Source organism: Mandrillus leucophaeus, unplaced genomic scaffold (assembly GCF_000951045.1).
Source record: "Mandrillus leucophaeus isolate KB7577 unplaced genomic scaffold, Mleu.le_1.0 Scaffold1036, whole genome shotgun sequence".
In the NCBI taxonomy this organism is placed as follows: domain Eukaryota; kingdom Metazoa; phylum Chordata; class Mammalia; order Primates; family Cercopithecidae; genus Mandrillus; species Mandrillus leucophaeus.
In genome coordinates this window covers 524,781-539,070 of record NW_012098499.1, presented here as the reverse complement: position 1 = coordinate 539,070, position 14,290 = coordinate 524,781, and the positions used below count along the sequence as shown (strand labels likewise).

Below are 14,290 nucleotides of genomic sequence, written 5' to 3'. Positions count from 1 at the left end.
GAACAAAGTTTTAAGAACAGTACCAGTGGTGATCATGAAAAATGTGTGCAGTAGATGTGAAAAGGGTTTATAATAAGAAGTCTTGCTTACCAATCAGCCAATGAGGCTGACGACAGGGAGTACTTAGGATTATTCCCAAGTCTCTATCTCAGGCAACCATGAAAATGTCTGTGCTCTATAAACTGAATAGCAAATTAGAACATAGGAATGTGTTTTGAAAGAGACAATGAGTTTAGGTAAAAATGTGTTGAGTTGAACCTAAAAAAGAGCATCCCTCGGAGGTGTCCTATAGGTAACTGAATCTCTTCTTTTTTAAAAAAAGATCCAGACTGTAGCCATAGATTTTGGAGTTTCTAACATAAAGATTATATTGGCATCCATAGTAATACATAAGATTCCCCAGTAAAGTTTATACACAGAGTAAAAATAGAAGGGGAATTAAGTTTAGAATCTTTGGAGGTATCAACATTCAAGCGAAGTCAAAAATAGTAAGGGCCATTCAAAGAAACTGAAAAATAATGGTCAAATAGCAGAAAACTAAGGTAGGAGGAAACATGTCATATAATTCAATAGAAAATAAAAGTGCAAGTATGATAGAGGCATCTAAGATGACAATTACTTTGAAGTCATCAAGTAATGTGGTCAATTACATTACATTAATCACATTTGGCACAGCTCTTTCCTATACGGTAATTACACATCCCCTTCCTAAAGAAGTCAAACATGGTCAAATGACTTGCTCTGGCCAATTAAACATGATTGGAAGTCATATACTTCACTTTTAAGAAGAAGCTTTAAGAGCTGGCTCATGGTTCACCAAGTTCTCTTTCCCTATAAACATAATAAGTGAAATGCTCAAGATAGACTATTCATCAGCTCCGGTTATAGAATTCATAAAACATTGATCATAGCTACAGCCAACCAAAGATGGCCATATAGTATGAGGAACAAGTCAAGCACTGTACACATAAGCCACTGCGATTTGGGATTATTGGTTACTGCAGTTGGGCAATCTAATCTATCATTATAGACATAGATAAAATAAGGAAATAAAATAGAAAATTTCACAGAGTGAAAACTATTTTAGTTGCCAAAAAATGGAAGTCAAGCAATGGCAGGAAAAATAAGATAATATCCCTAGAGATAACATTTAACATCGTCTTAGTCAAGAACCAATGAAGAAACAGAAATTACTCAAAGTACTTAGAACAGAAGGAATGTATTGCAAAGAATTGATTGAATAGACATTAGAAGAGCTAAAAAGTCAACTCGGTGATGGTGAGGCACCCAGAACCTGACAATAGGAGGAAACCACTAACAACTTCAGCTAGAGAGAAAAAGAAAGGAGGTGATGTAACCAGAGCCCAGAGGCTGGACTTACCCAGCAAAAGCTGGAACCAAGGCAGGCCTATCTAGCAGGACCTGGAGCCTCAGACATGGTACAGCCATTTCCAGAGACTTCTTCCAAATACAGAGCCAGAAAGGGCCACACAATAGTTCTCCTCTTTTCCTACGTCCTATCTACTGCCTACACCTCCCAGGGGCAGAACCTAGCCCAAATGTCAGCTGATTTGGGAACCTGAGAAATGCAAGCTGCAGCAATCAGCATCACGTCTCCTATCCTCTCTCAACACAGAGCAGAGCAGAGCAGAGCAGAGCAGGGGAAGGGTAGGAAATGGATCTGACAGCAAACAGTCCCAAGACTGGCACAGGCCAGGTCTGAAAGCCGAAGGTGGCAGATATTCTAGGTAGGAAGAAACTTGATTTTTCATTAAGGTGTAAGAATATTAGAGGGAAAAGGATTTGGTTATCTGTTCAATGCGGCTGGAGTAGAGCTCATGTGAAGAAAGGAACGTAGATAAGAAGACTAGACGTGTAACCGAAGGCCAGATCATGAACAGCCTTGCATGCCATGCTCAGAAGCTTGAAATCTACTGTTCAGGCTGTCATGATATTACCAGAATAATTCCTTGGAAAGATAATTCTGCCATCATTGCAGATGACAGAGTAGAGGAAAGAAAAGATAGTTTCTCACCCATTTGCCTAAGGATAATGTAGTAAAGGCCTAACTTGGTGGAAGGATCAGTGAAAGCTATTGAGTGGCCATAGCTTAACTACAAACTTAATAAAAACTAGCATTCTAGTGAAACAGAAGCCAAACCAATTAAGTTAGTAAGATGCTAGTCTTATCAGGCAATATTTTGAAAATTATTTTTTCATTTTTTAAATGTAAACATTTATTTGGGCTGGGGAATAGGAAAGTGAAGGGTCTGGAAACACTGTGAGATAAAAAACAGTTGGGAAAAATAGAGATGTTTAATTTAGAGATAAGGAAAGGAAAAGGAATCATTGTGTCTTATTTAAGATTCCAGGTTTTCTTTATAAAAACAGGCTCTCTCGAATTTATGAACCAAGGAAAAACTAATCTGGGTATGTCCTTCTGAATAGAGTCCCCAGAAATAAAAACAGGACTACTGAATCTATTCATTGCTTTATTTGTCCTTTTCACAGGTCACTACATTTTAGGGCATTTAGTCTATAATTGGTAGAATGCATTTCAGCCAGGGAAGATAGGAGCATCATCCTCCATCCCCATCCACCTCTGCTCTTTCTTTATCTTGACATCACACCAAGTGTGATAGCGCCTCCTGAAAGGCAGAAAGACAACAAAAATTAGAGCAGCTTACATGTAATTTGAACGTTTCGAAAAATATTCACTTTCAGTATCCTGTTGGCCACCATTTTACTGATGGGGAAACAAAAACTCAGAGTGATTACGTCTCGGCTAAATGATAATGTCACAACTATAACACATGTCACTGTCATTCAAAAACCCTTCCCAGAAATGTAGAAATCATATTTTTCCTGACATTCCATGACATGCAAACTTCCTATGAGTGTAATCAGTAAAGTGGAAGTGCACATTTACAAGTGCCAAGAGGATGAGGTAGACATTCAGGGTGACTACGCCCTCCCCTCTGGCAGATTAGCCTCCCAAGCTGTGGTTACCAGCAGTTTCTTCACAGCTTCAGAAGCCTCTGGTCCCAGCTCATTCACACACTTCTTTAGCCCCTCCAGAAGGTGCTCAACAGAAATGCCCAGAGTTTTCAGAAGAAGCTTTAATGGATCCATAAGGTGAGGAATGTTGTCCAGAGGTAAAGGTACCAACTTGTCATCAGGAAGGGGCGCGTTGTTGAAGAGGAAGGCAGTAGCTGCAGGCAAAAGAGAAACCAGGTGAGACAGGCACATCCGGGCCCAGACTATGACCTCATCATCTTTCCCTGTGTCCATCAATAGGTCCATTCCAGATCCACTCATCTTACTTCCATTCAAAACTTCTGCCTCTGGCCCTGTGCACCTGCTGTTCCATCTCCCTAGAACTTTTTTTCCTCAGCTAGCTACATACCTTTCTTTCTCACATTATTTGGTCTCTCTTCAAATGTTACCTCCTCGGAGAAACCTGCAATGGCCATTGTCACTCTCCATCACTTACTTTTTCTTACCATTTCCTAAAAAAACAACTCTTCATTTGCTATTTTTATTGTCCTTGTTGTCTCATTAGAATGGAGGCTCCATGACAACAAGGAATGTATGTTTTGTTCACTACTGCACCCATACCTAGAACTGACCCTGGCACAGAGTAAGCATTCAACAGATCCTTGTGATTGACTGAAGAGGATGGTATTTTGTATGTGGCTATCTCCACAGCTCACAGCTTTGAGGCTAAAGGAGAGATGCCATAGTGAATCTCCACATAAGGACAGGAATAGACCCAACCACATCCCAGGAAACTGCTCCCAACCAGTTCAGCTCAACATTACAAACACAATTGAGCACCAACTCTATGCTAGTCTGTGCAGATACATAGACAAATAGGACAAGGATGCCCATTCAGAGACTTCACACAGTCCAGTTGGCAATAAAGATCTGTGTATGCCACAGTGTAGCATGTGCTATGCTAACATTATGGACAAAGCTCTATGGAAACACAAGGAAGGGATGACTAATTCGAACATGAGAAAGTGCTGCAGGAATTTTCCAGAAGTGTTGTTAGAGCTATGTCTTGAGGCAAATGTCAGGATCATAAGGTAAAGAAGAGTGGAAGCATTTTAGAAACATGACCAATAAAAGCACGGAAATGTTAGGATGAAAGTGCATACACAGGATGGTGAGCCTTCTGCCCAGAAGGCTGGAGTGCAGATTTACAATAGGCTATGACCAAAGGATGGAAGATAAAGGGAGTGAGGCTGCAAAAGTTGAGTGAAGTCAGATTTTTTAAACTGTTGGATGTCACACAAAAGAGTTTGGATTTTTTTTCCTGAGGGCAGTGGGGTGCTATCAAGGCTTTTACATAGGAAAATTATATTTTTATATCTTTGGCTTTAGAAAGATAACTTTCCCACAGAAGATGAATGGGGGGAAAAGTAGAGATTGAGGAAAATATGTATGATATATATTTTTACAAAAACATGTGCAGATATATAAATGTACACATGCATGTGAGCACACATGTAAGAACACACATTCTCCTTCTGGCTAAGACCTGCCATAGTTTATTTTCCTTTGGAAACCTATTATTTCCCTATTCAAATTATTAAAATGGAGCCTGTACATCTTTTTTTTCTTTTTCCATTTTCTATTGCCTATTGTCCCTCCAAAATTCTCACCCAGAGGGGGTGATATTTATTTTCCCCACCTCCTTTCTGTGTCACTTTTGCCCATAGATACCTGTCCCTGCACACTAGGGAATAATGAAATATCCAAAACTGGTGAATTTACAAATTCCTTCAGAAATTCAATAAACATCACAAGTCAAAGTTGTCAGTGTAGGTGTGGGCAGCAATCAATTATTAATCTCCATACTTCTTATTTCAGATGTTTTGGTAAATATCTTCTCTGTATGTATTTACAGCTTCCTGGGAGAAGGTCTTCAAAGCCTTTTAAAGTTCTCTCAATGAGCAGTGGCCGTCATGAAATCTTTTTTTCCCATGTACCCAAACTATCTTCCTGATAGTTATAATGATTCCCCCAACCCCCCCCCAAAAAAAAGCAGTTCCCATTCTCCTCCAAGAAGCCAGCTTCTATACCCTTACCTGAAATTTAAACTCATCACCCACCAATACACTTACAGAGTTCTATCTGGCTATCTCACAGTGCATTTACAGTAGTCTAGCATTAGAGTAACTTTGGTAGAAGCCTTATCTACCCTACCAGACTAGCACCTTAAGAACAATGTTTATGACTGATTCATGTTTAAATCTTCCAATGCATATCCAGTGCCCAAAAAATTGTAGCCTTCAATAAATATCCACTGAGTGGATGAAAAGATGAACGTAGCTATCTCAGGAGAACTAAGCTAGGAAGTTGGATAACTGGAGATGATAGCAAGAATGACTCCATATAGTTCAAAAGCACAAAATAAATTATAAAATCAAATTTTAACTCAAAATTGAGGAAAATAAGAAAAACTAATGGTGACCAATACCCAGCAGTGAAATGTGCTTTGTTGACCCTCTGTGGAAGTTGGCTAACTTCCTATGTAAGATGTATTAGAATACTTATATTGGGTTAGAGCTTAGATGGTGGGGATCTGAAATACTTTCCAACATCACCATTTTCTGTGATTCCAAAACTTCTTCCAAACCTGCAAATATGTGCAATTATTATGTGTCAGTTAAAAATAAAATAAAAAAATAAAGTTCCTACCACCATATTCCACTGTCAGTGAGGCAAAGCTTACTGGTTGTGCTCTTATTAACAGAAAAGTAGATAAATATCATATATGCCAGATGTATTCCAGTTACTTACCAGAGTAACTACAAAGGCCGATGGTCACCAGCAGGAAGATAGTTACCAGCTTCATGACAGTTATCTGGTATATTTTTCAGGAGTTTAAAAATCAGAAAAATCTAGCAAAATCCACCAAGCCAGTGGTTCCACTTGCCATACAAAGTGTGATGGCTGCTTTTGCAAACACATGTATTTATATGCCCGTTGAAGACTTGAATTCCAGTCCCTACCACTTGACTCACACCCCCCCCAAATAAAGGGATAAAGGTTATGTTTTCTCACTAAACAATTTGGAGAGTTTTCCGCTTTGCCTTGTGTTCCCATGAAAAACAAAGCCCTACATTATAGCATTGTCAAGTACCTCTTGCATAAATCCTTGCACAGAAATAAAAGTGGAAGACAAAGAGCCCAAAGAATCCTTCTCCTGGAAGAATGTTGAAAAGAAGTGAAGAATTTATATTGGGATTAGAAGGAGTGTTTTCCTCTAGTTTTCTATATTTTCCTCCTCCAGTTTTCTATTCATTTAAAGTTTGGAGAATCACATTAGCTGATGAACTACCCAGTTGTGAAAGCAATCTGGAGGTCACCTTGGCCCTGGTATAATACAGAGTCAGTTTAATGACATTTAGTGCCACATTTCTCTGGAACTCACCTGCCCCCAGCCCACTCACACATCTACTGTGGCAAGATTTTCACATCTCTGTTACCTTTTCCAGTGTCAGTTATTTTGAGTATGTTCAGAGCATGTCCGCTCTGAGCCTTTGAATAGAATAATACTTAAGATCTAACATCAAAATGCCTTCTGAAAAACCTGGGATTCAATCTTCACTGTTTGTGCAATCTTGGATTTGATGTTTTTAATCTATGATATTGGTCCTCTCATCTAAAATGGGAACATAAATAATATGACCAACCATAAGGTGTGTAGCTTGGGGAGAAAATTGTTTTTGCAAGATTCTTTGGAAATCGAATCTGATAAAATAATTCAAAAATACACAATAATAGGGTGCTGGCTACAGGAGTAGCAATTTGTTTCCAAGGCTGTCTTTCTGGATCCAGGGTCCAGCCACAGGACCTCAGGACAACTTCGGTTGTGAGCACAAGTCCTGGAGTTCTTTGGGGCATCAAGTAGGCCTGACATGCAAGGAAGAGGGTAAGAAAGAACCATGAAGGGATGAAACAGAAAGCAGAGTCTATATGGGCACAGGACCAGCTCAGAGCTCCCTGACCACATGGTACTGCTGGCTCCAGCCATCCCCACCACCAAAGTGGAACCCAGAAAATTTTGAGAAAACACACCTTAAGATGCAAGGCCAGAGGTTGGGTCTTTATTTGTCCTCATCTGAGGGTTTGGTGTTGTAATGAGGATCTAACAAAATTATGCAGACAGAGCATTCTGCTGTGCCAAACCAAAATTAATATCTAATTTATGTCACATTTTACTAATTTTTATGTTACCATGTTGTAACTGTCATTTCTTTATCTTTCTGCTACTTTATAAACTAAAAGAAAGACACCATGAATGCCTGGCTTGCACCTCAATCCTGCCACTTCTCCTTCTTTCTCTACCAGATACTGCTTCCGTTTCTCCTACATATTCTCACTGATGCCAGTGATATTAACATACCAAGCCCCTCAAAGAGCCAAGGTTGTGTGCATGAGTGGTGGTAAGATTGATGCTGTTGCCAGAAGAAGAGGGTCTGGCTGCTTGCTCTCATGGTCTAATAATGAGGTGCAGGTGAACTGGGAAAGAAGAGAGTTTATTTTTGTAACCAGCCACAGGGAGAATGTCGGAGTAATTTATCAGACCAACTGAAAGTTATGAGTTTTTCCTTTTTTATATATATATATATATATGAATTTCATATATATTTCATATATATATATATATGAATTTCAAGCTCTATGCCTACATGTAGGAGTATTTCTACTCAGTCTAAATCTAATCTTTAACCAGGGGTCTGTGGGCTGGAAGGTTTCTTAATTTTACATGGGTCCTGTTACGTTTTGTATGTGCATGAATGCTTTTATCACTCAATCAGGTTTGAGGCTGAGAAAGCCCAGGTAGGGTCTTACTGGGTTTGTTTCTGCATTCCAGCTCTCCTACTCAGGCACCAGTTTCTCCAAGTCTTCAATGTTTAACTTACACATTCATCATTACAGCAAAGGGCTTATGGAGACTTGGTTGCTTGTGGAGATCTAGCCTGCACAATGCCACCCTTTAGTTTTACATTATGATCTTTTTGGAACACTAAACCAGTGCTGCCCTCAAATTTGTTTGTTTGCTTTTAAATCCTTTCTCCTCACTTTCATTCCTGGCTCTGTATTACAGAAAGGTGACTTTTTAAAATGTGGTTTCCAGGCTTCCTTGCCAACTGCATCTGATTAAGTTAAGCCAGTGGAAGGCACTGGTGAAAGAGTGGAGGAAGAGAGGAAAGGAGAAGGGGTATGTCTCCCTCTGTCCAATTCAGGAGCTCTCTTGGGTAGTGGCTGTACCCTCTCCAAGGCTCATCTCCTTTCAGAAAAGCCCTTTATCTGTGGTTCTCCCTGTGCCATGCAGGCCAACATTGCTCCAGCTTTTACTGCATGGCCCCGGCTCCTAGGCCCCACCTTCTCATCACTGTCCCTCCTGACCTAGAAGGAGTGACAACTTCCTGCATTTTCTCATCTCAGAGTTGATTCATCTTCTGCTTGGTTGCTTTAACTGCATTTCTAGCACTTTGTAAATTACCCTCCATGCTGAACTCTTTCTATGTGATCACTTGGTATGGTTTCAACTTTTTGGCTGGACTCTGACTCACACCATCCTAAAATATTGTAGTGCTTTCAATAAAAAATAGGTTTTCCAGTTACTAAACTGACTTATTTCTTATAAATGCCACGTTGTAAATCCATGAAGGATAGGACCGAGGCCTCCCCAGGTGAAATATATCATTATACATGCAGAAATTCTTCTCTCTTTGAACCTCTGAAATGATTGGTACTGTATCAGGTTTCTCTGCTAGTCCTAGAGGGCTAGTTCTTTCCAGGCGACTCCTGAGACCCCTGGGCAAATAGATTTCTGTTGGGTGTATTTAGTAGTCAGCCAGACATGCAGTCTTGACTGGAACCTACATGAAAAACATCAACTCAAAAGCACCCACAAATGCCCACATACATATACATATATGAACAGTAGTATGTATGTGTGTGTACATGCAAATGATGTTATACATACACACATAACCATCAAGCACTATTGTTTTCGTTCATTTGTTCAACAAATGTTTATGAAGTATCCATTGTGTGCCAGGCACTGTGTCAGCAATTAGGACTAGTGCAGAAAACCAGACAAGCAAATTCCTTGCCTTCCTGGAGCTGACAATGTAGTGAGATACACAGGCAAGAAACTGGTAAACAAACAGAAAACACTAGTGGTTAGTGCTGTGAAGAAGCAAATAGAAAGCTGTGATAGATAGGCAACAAGTGGATTGGGGGTATACTCAGAATTGAAAACAGACTTGGACTTGTTTACTTCTGTGCTTCCTATGTTTTGAGCCATTGTATCAATTATGTCTTTTGATTTTGTATTTTTGATGTTTTGACCCTTTGGGGCCTTGCTGACTTTGAAAGGACTGCCCTTCCCAGGTCTAGATAATTCCTAGAGATATCACCAGGAGCATGCCTTTCATATGCAAATTAACCAGTGCAGAGCCCAAAGCCCCAACCACGTTTATTGGGCTGGTGCACTGTGGGCCATTATTCCTATGCCCTAATCACCCCAGGACCAACTAAGGACAGCCCTAAGATCCCAGAGCCCACCAAAATTATTCAAATTAGCCCATTTACAACCTGCTCACCCCATCTCTCCTGTCTTCCTTCAGAAACCACAGTAAAGACTCCTGCTCACATTCTCCTCCACTCTGTCTGCCTCTTGACTAACCCTGGTGCTTCCCGTGTGCCTCCAGCCCCATGGTGTGTCATGGCCCCTTGTATTGGGATCCGAGCACACTAAAATCTGTTTTCAACAGCAGTCAACTCCTGATCTGTTCACAAGAAGAATAATAGAATCTACATTTTAAAACAGCCATGTAGTCTTTTCTTGTGCCTTTGTTACGGTATTGTTACTATAACCATTCAGCAGATTCACCTTGCCTGCTGTCTAGACAGAGCCCATGTATGAAGACAGGGGAATTGCAACAGAGAAAGAGTTATTCACTCAGAGCTGGCTGTGGAGGAGACTGGAGTTTTATTATTACTGAAATCACTCTCCCCAGGCATTCAAGGATCAGAGTTTTTAAGGATAACTTGGTGGGTGAGGGGCCAGTAAGTCAGGATTGCTGATTGGTTAGGTTGGAGATGAAACCATAGAGAGTTGAAGCAGTCCTGTTGCACTGAGTCAACTCCTGGGTGGGGCTACAAGATCAAATGAGGAAGTTTATGGATCTGGGTGGTACCAAATGATCCATCAAGTGCAGGGTCTGCAAAATATCTCACGCACTGATCTTAGGTTTTACAATAGTGATGTTATCCCCAGGGGCAATTTGGGGAGAGTCAGAATCTTGTAACCTCCAGTTACACGACTGCTAAACCATAATTTCTAATCTTATGGCTAATTTGTTAGTCCTACAAAGACATTCTAGTCCCCAGGCAAGAAGGGGAAGTAGGGTGCTGTTTCCCTTTTGTTTCTGAGTCTTTTTCCCTTGGGCTTCTTCTGAGGGTAAAGGAAACTGTCCCCCACCCCGCCATCACTCTTGGTGGTGGAGGAGATCAGCCTCAGTCCAAGTCAGGCTTTCTATGACATTTTCCTGGTTTGTTTGGAACAAACAGGTAAGCAGCAGCTCTCTGCCCCACTCCCCTCCCGGATGAGACTGGGGCGCATAGCCCAAAGGCCACATGTGGCAGGCTGGCCAGTGTTCCTAGTCACACATCCACAGTGTCTTCCCCTTTCCTGGCTGAGGGGTCCTGCTCCATGGGAGCCCCAGGGAAGAAACAGCAATTAAGTTTCTCTCCCTCTTGGATAAGTCTATTTGCATAAGAATAAGAGGTTCTTCCCTCAGGCATCTTTCCAACCCTGCACTTCCAGAGGGTTGTTATTTTTTTCTTTTTCTCCACCCTGTCAGCAGTCAACACAGCCTTGCACTTCAAGCTGTTTGTTTTGTTTTGTTTTGTTTTGTTTTCCTTTTTTCCAATTAGTCACAAGTTATGTGAAAGGCTTTTTTTCTTCCTTTTAGATGACATTTTACTAGGCCAGGACCCAAACTGTCACTGTTTATATTCTCTGTAAAGTTTTAATTATGAGAAAGAATCCTTGAGGTTGTTCTTAAACTGTAGCCAATCTGATGTGCTTTGCATGTCTTTCTGTATGATCAGTAGGAATTTTTGCTGCAAGCCTCCATCTTGTTTTACATCCTTGGGAGCATGACCTATAACATCATGGCAATGCTTTTTTTTAGCCCCCATCATTCTACAATGGCACCCGGGTTAAATCCTGGCTTGGGGAATGAGTCCTTTCTGGTTTGATATCTGTGTGACCTTTGCCATTTGTTGATTTTCTTTCCCTCAGTGAACTGCCTTGAATTTTCCTTTCTCTGAGCACCTGGGAGGTTACCTTTGATAAAGTTTGGAAACCAGAAAATTGGCCATTTGGTGTGGCTAAAGCAGGGTAATATGAGATTTAAAAGGATTTTCTTAAAGAGCACTCAGCTTAATTAAAAGTGGATATCCAAGTTATAGGTATATTTAAAAGGCCTTTATGTTTTTCTCTTCTTGGGTCTTGTTCTGCCAGAAAAAGGTTTCTTCTCGATTGACTGTTTTTCTCCATTTTGTCTCGCCACTCTTAATGCTCGCATGAGAGGCCCTAAGATAATTTCTTATGGCCTGTGACTCCTTGGGAAAAACGGAAGAGGCACCATGAATTTCATTTTGGGAGAGACCTCTGTTTTCCTCATGGAGCCCCAGGAATTAGAGGTAGATGAATCCCTCTCAAAATCTGCTTTTGTCTTCCAGCCATACCTGTTTCTTAGCCCCTAGAAACTGCATGCTTTCCTAGCCTTGCTCTTAAAGGACTGTACCCAGAGACCAACGATCCAATTAGGAGGACTCTACCCAGAGACCAACGATCCAATTAGGAGATGGGCAAATGAAAAATCGCATGGCTACTGGATCTTCTGCCTGTCGGTGTAGTTGTGTGTGTGATGTCTATAAATAGAGCTCTAATTAATTGACTTAAAGAAGGATAAGCACTTAGACAAAACATTTTTTAAAGGAAAGATAAAAGCAGTGGTACCTTTTGGTTCACATGAATTTAATCTTTGAGAAATAAAAACAGCCTTAAAGATTATTGGTAAAATCTGGCCTCTTCAGTTCATGCATGGTGGCCTGGTATTCAGTCTTTGAGGTGGGAGGCTGTTGGCAGGACTGCCTTGCTGAGAACTTTTGTTTTCTTTTTTTTTTTTTGAGACGGAGTCTAACTCTGTTGCCTAGGCTGGAATGCAGTGGTGCCATCTCAGCTCACTGCAACCTCTGCCTCCCAGATTCAAGCAATTCTCCTGTCTCCGCCTCCCAAGTAGCTGGGATTACAGACATCTGCCACCATGCCCAGCTAAATTTTGTACTTTTTATTACAGATGGGGTTTCACCATATTGGTGAGGTTGGTCTCAAACTCCTGATCTTGTAATACGCCCACCCTGGCCTCCCAAAGTGCTGGAATTTCAGGCATGAGCCACTATGTCAGCCTAATTTTTGTATTTTGTTTAGTAGAGACAGGGTTTCACCATGTTGGTCAGGCTGGTCTCAAACTCCTGACCTCATGATCTGCTTAGCCTTGGCCTCCCAAAGTGCTGGGATTACAGGCGTGAGCCACTGTGCCTGGTTGAGAACTTTTTTTAAATAAATTCTACTCTGCTCACCTTTCAGTGTGTCTGTGTGCCTAAATTTTCCTGGTCATGTGACAGGAACCATTAACTGAACTAAGGAGGAAAAGATCCTGCATCACTAATAGCCTTACTTCCAGGTGAAAAGGAGAAGTCACTTCAAAGACTTTGAAGTAGAGTTCATTTTCTCTCTTTTATTTGCTGCAAATGGCACGGTCCAATGGGGCCTCCACCTAGGCCTACATTACAAAGGGGAAGAGTCTTAAATTTACTTTTACAAACACAAGCATATGAAATATAATCAAAAGTCACAACTCATTACATCAATCTCACAAAATTTGGAGAAAGGCAAAACAATCTGTTTCTAACTCTTGTAAACCAAAATTAAATTCTAAGACCCCCAGCTAACTGAATGGACCCCTCCACTTGACCAAGGGCATTCTAAAGTAAACCTGAAACACTACTTCTGGCCATTATGGAAAGTGAGAGTTGGACATGCCTCATTACACCTTCCTCCCTTTGGAATTTAGGCACAGCTGACCAGCATTAACATTAAAACAGAGACCTTCAGACCTATAAAACAGACTCCTTTTGGCAATAAGATACCAACATGACAGATAGCAGCCCCTGAAAAACTGAAGTATTTAACCCCAAAATATATTTCTTTGGCATATTTTGAAATGACCCTGCAGAGCCGTCTCTTGTGGGGAAAATATACATTCTGTAGAGAATCCTTTTCCCTTTCCAGGTCTTTTTCCTGATCCAGGCGAGAAGTCTGATAAGAAACACTTATAATCTATTCTCTCTGAAGCCTCCTACCTGGAGACTTCATCTGCATAATAAGAACCTTGGTCTCCACGACCTATTATCTTAACCCAGACACTCCCTTCTATTGATTCCAAGTATTTAGATAAACTCTTTCAACCAACTGCCAGAGAAAACATTTGTATCTCTCTAAGACCTGGAAGCTTGCCTCTCCCCCACTCTTGAGTTGTCCCACCTTTCCTGATCAAACCAATGTACATCTCACATGTATTGATGAATGTCTTATGTCTCCATAAATTGTATAAAACAATGCCATAGCCAGACCACCTTGGACATAAGTTCTTAGAATCTCCTGGGGCTGTGTCATGAGCTGTGGTCACACATATTTGGCTCAGAATAAATCTTTTTAAATATTTTACATAATTTGATTCTTTTTATCAACACTGCTTTCCGTATTGATTGAATCCTGCTTAGTGGAAATCAGTATCATGAAATGATACTGGTTAACCTTTGGCCACATTCTAGCTGCTGCAGGGAAATTCAAATGGAATGTAAGCCTGGGAGGATGAAACCCAGAATGACAAATAAATCAAGAGAAAATCAAAGCAACATCTAGAGAGCACTCGAAGGGGAGATAAACTATCAATGTGGGCTGGATTTTTCACTGAAGGCCTCATGAATTCAAATGGTTCCTGAATTCAAATATTTGGTAGACAGGTAGATGAGAAATAACACTAGAATTCACAAAGGCTTGTTTTAGAAAACAAACAGAGACAACAAGGTATGCCAAGAAAGCTGCGTGGGACAGTGTCTTTCACTTTTCTATGCCCACCCCTCTTCATGCATAGCATGTGCCCATGACAGATATCGAACAAATGTT

The 14,290-nt window shown here is 40.7% G+C and overlaps 1 protein-coding gene across 1 annotated transcript; it reads right to left on the bottom strand.

Annotated features, from left to right (window-relative positions):
• Nucleotides 1–2,478: 2,478 nt before the first annotated feature.
• On the bottom strand, nt 2,479–5,956 carry SCGB3A2 (secretoglobin, family 3A, member 2). Its single transcript, XM_011979045.1, has 3 exons — nt 5,809–5,956; nt 3,010–3,212; nt 2,479–2,648 (listed from the first exon to the last, which is right to left on the bottom strand). The coding sequence occupies exons 1-3, from the start codon at nt 5,861–5,863 to the stop codon at nt 2,625–2,627; spliced, it is 282 nt and encodes a 93-aa protein (XP_011834435.1). The 5' UTR covers nt 5,864–5,956; the 3' UTR covers nt 2,479–2,624.
• Between the last annotated feature and the right edge of the window lie 8,334 nt (nt 5,957–14,290).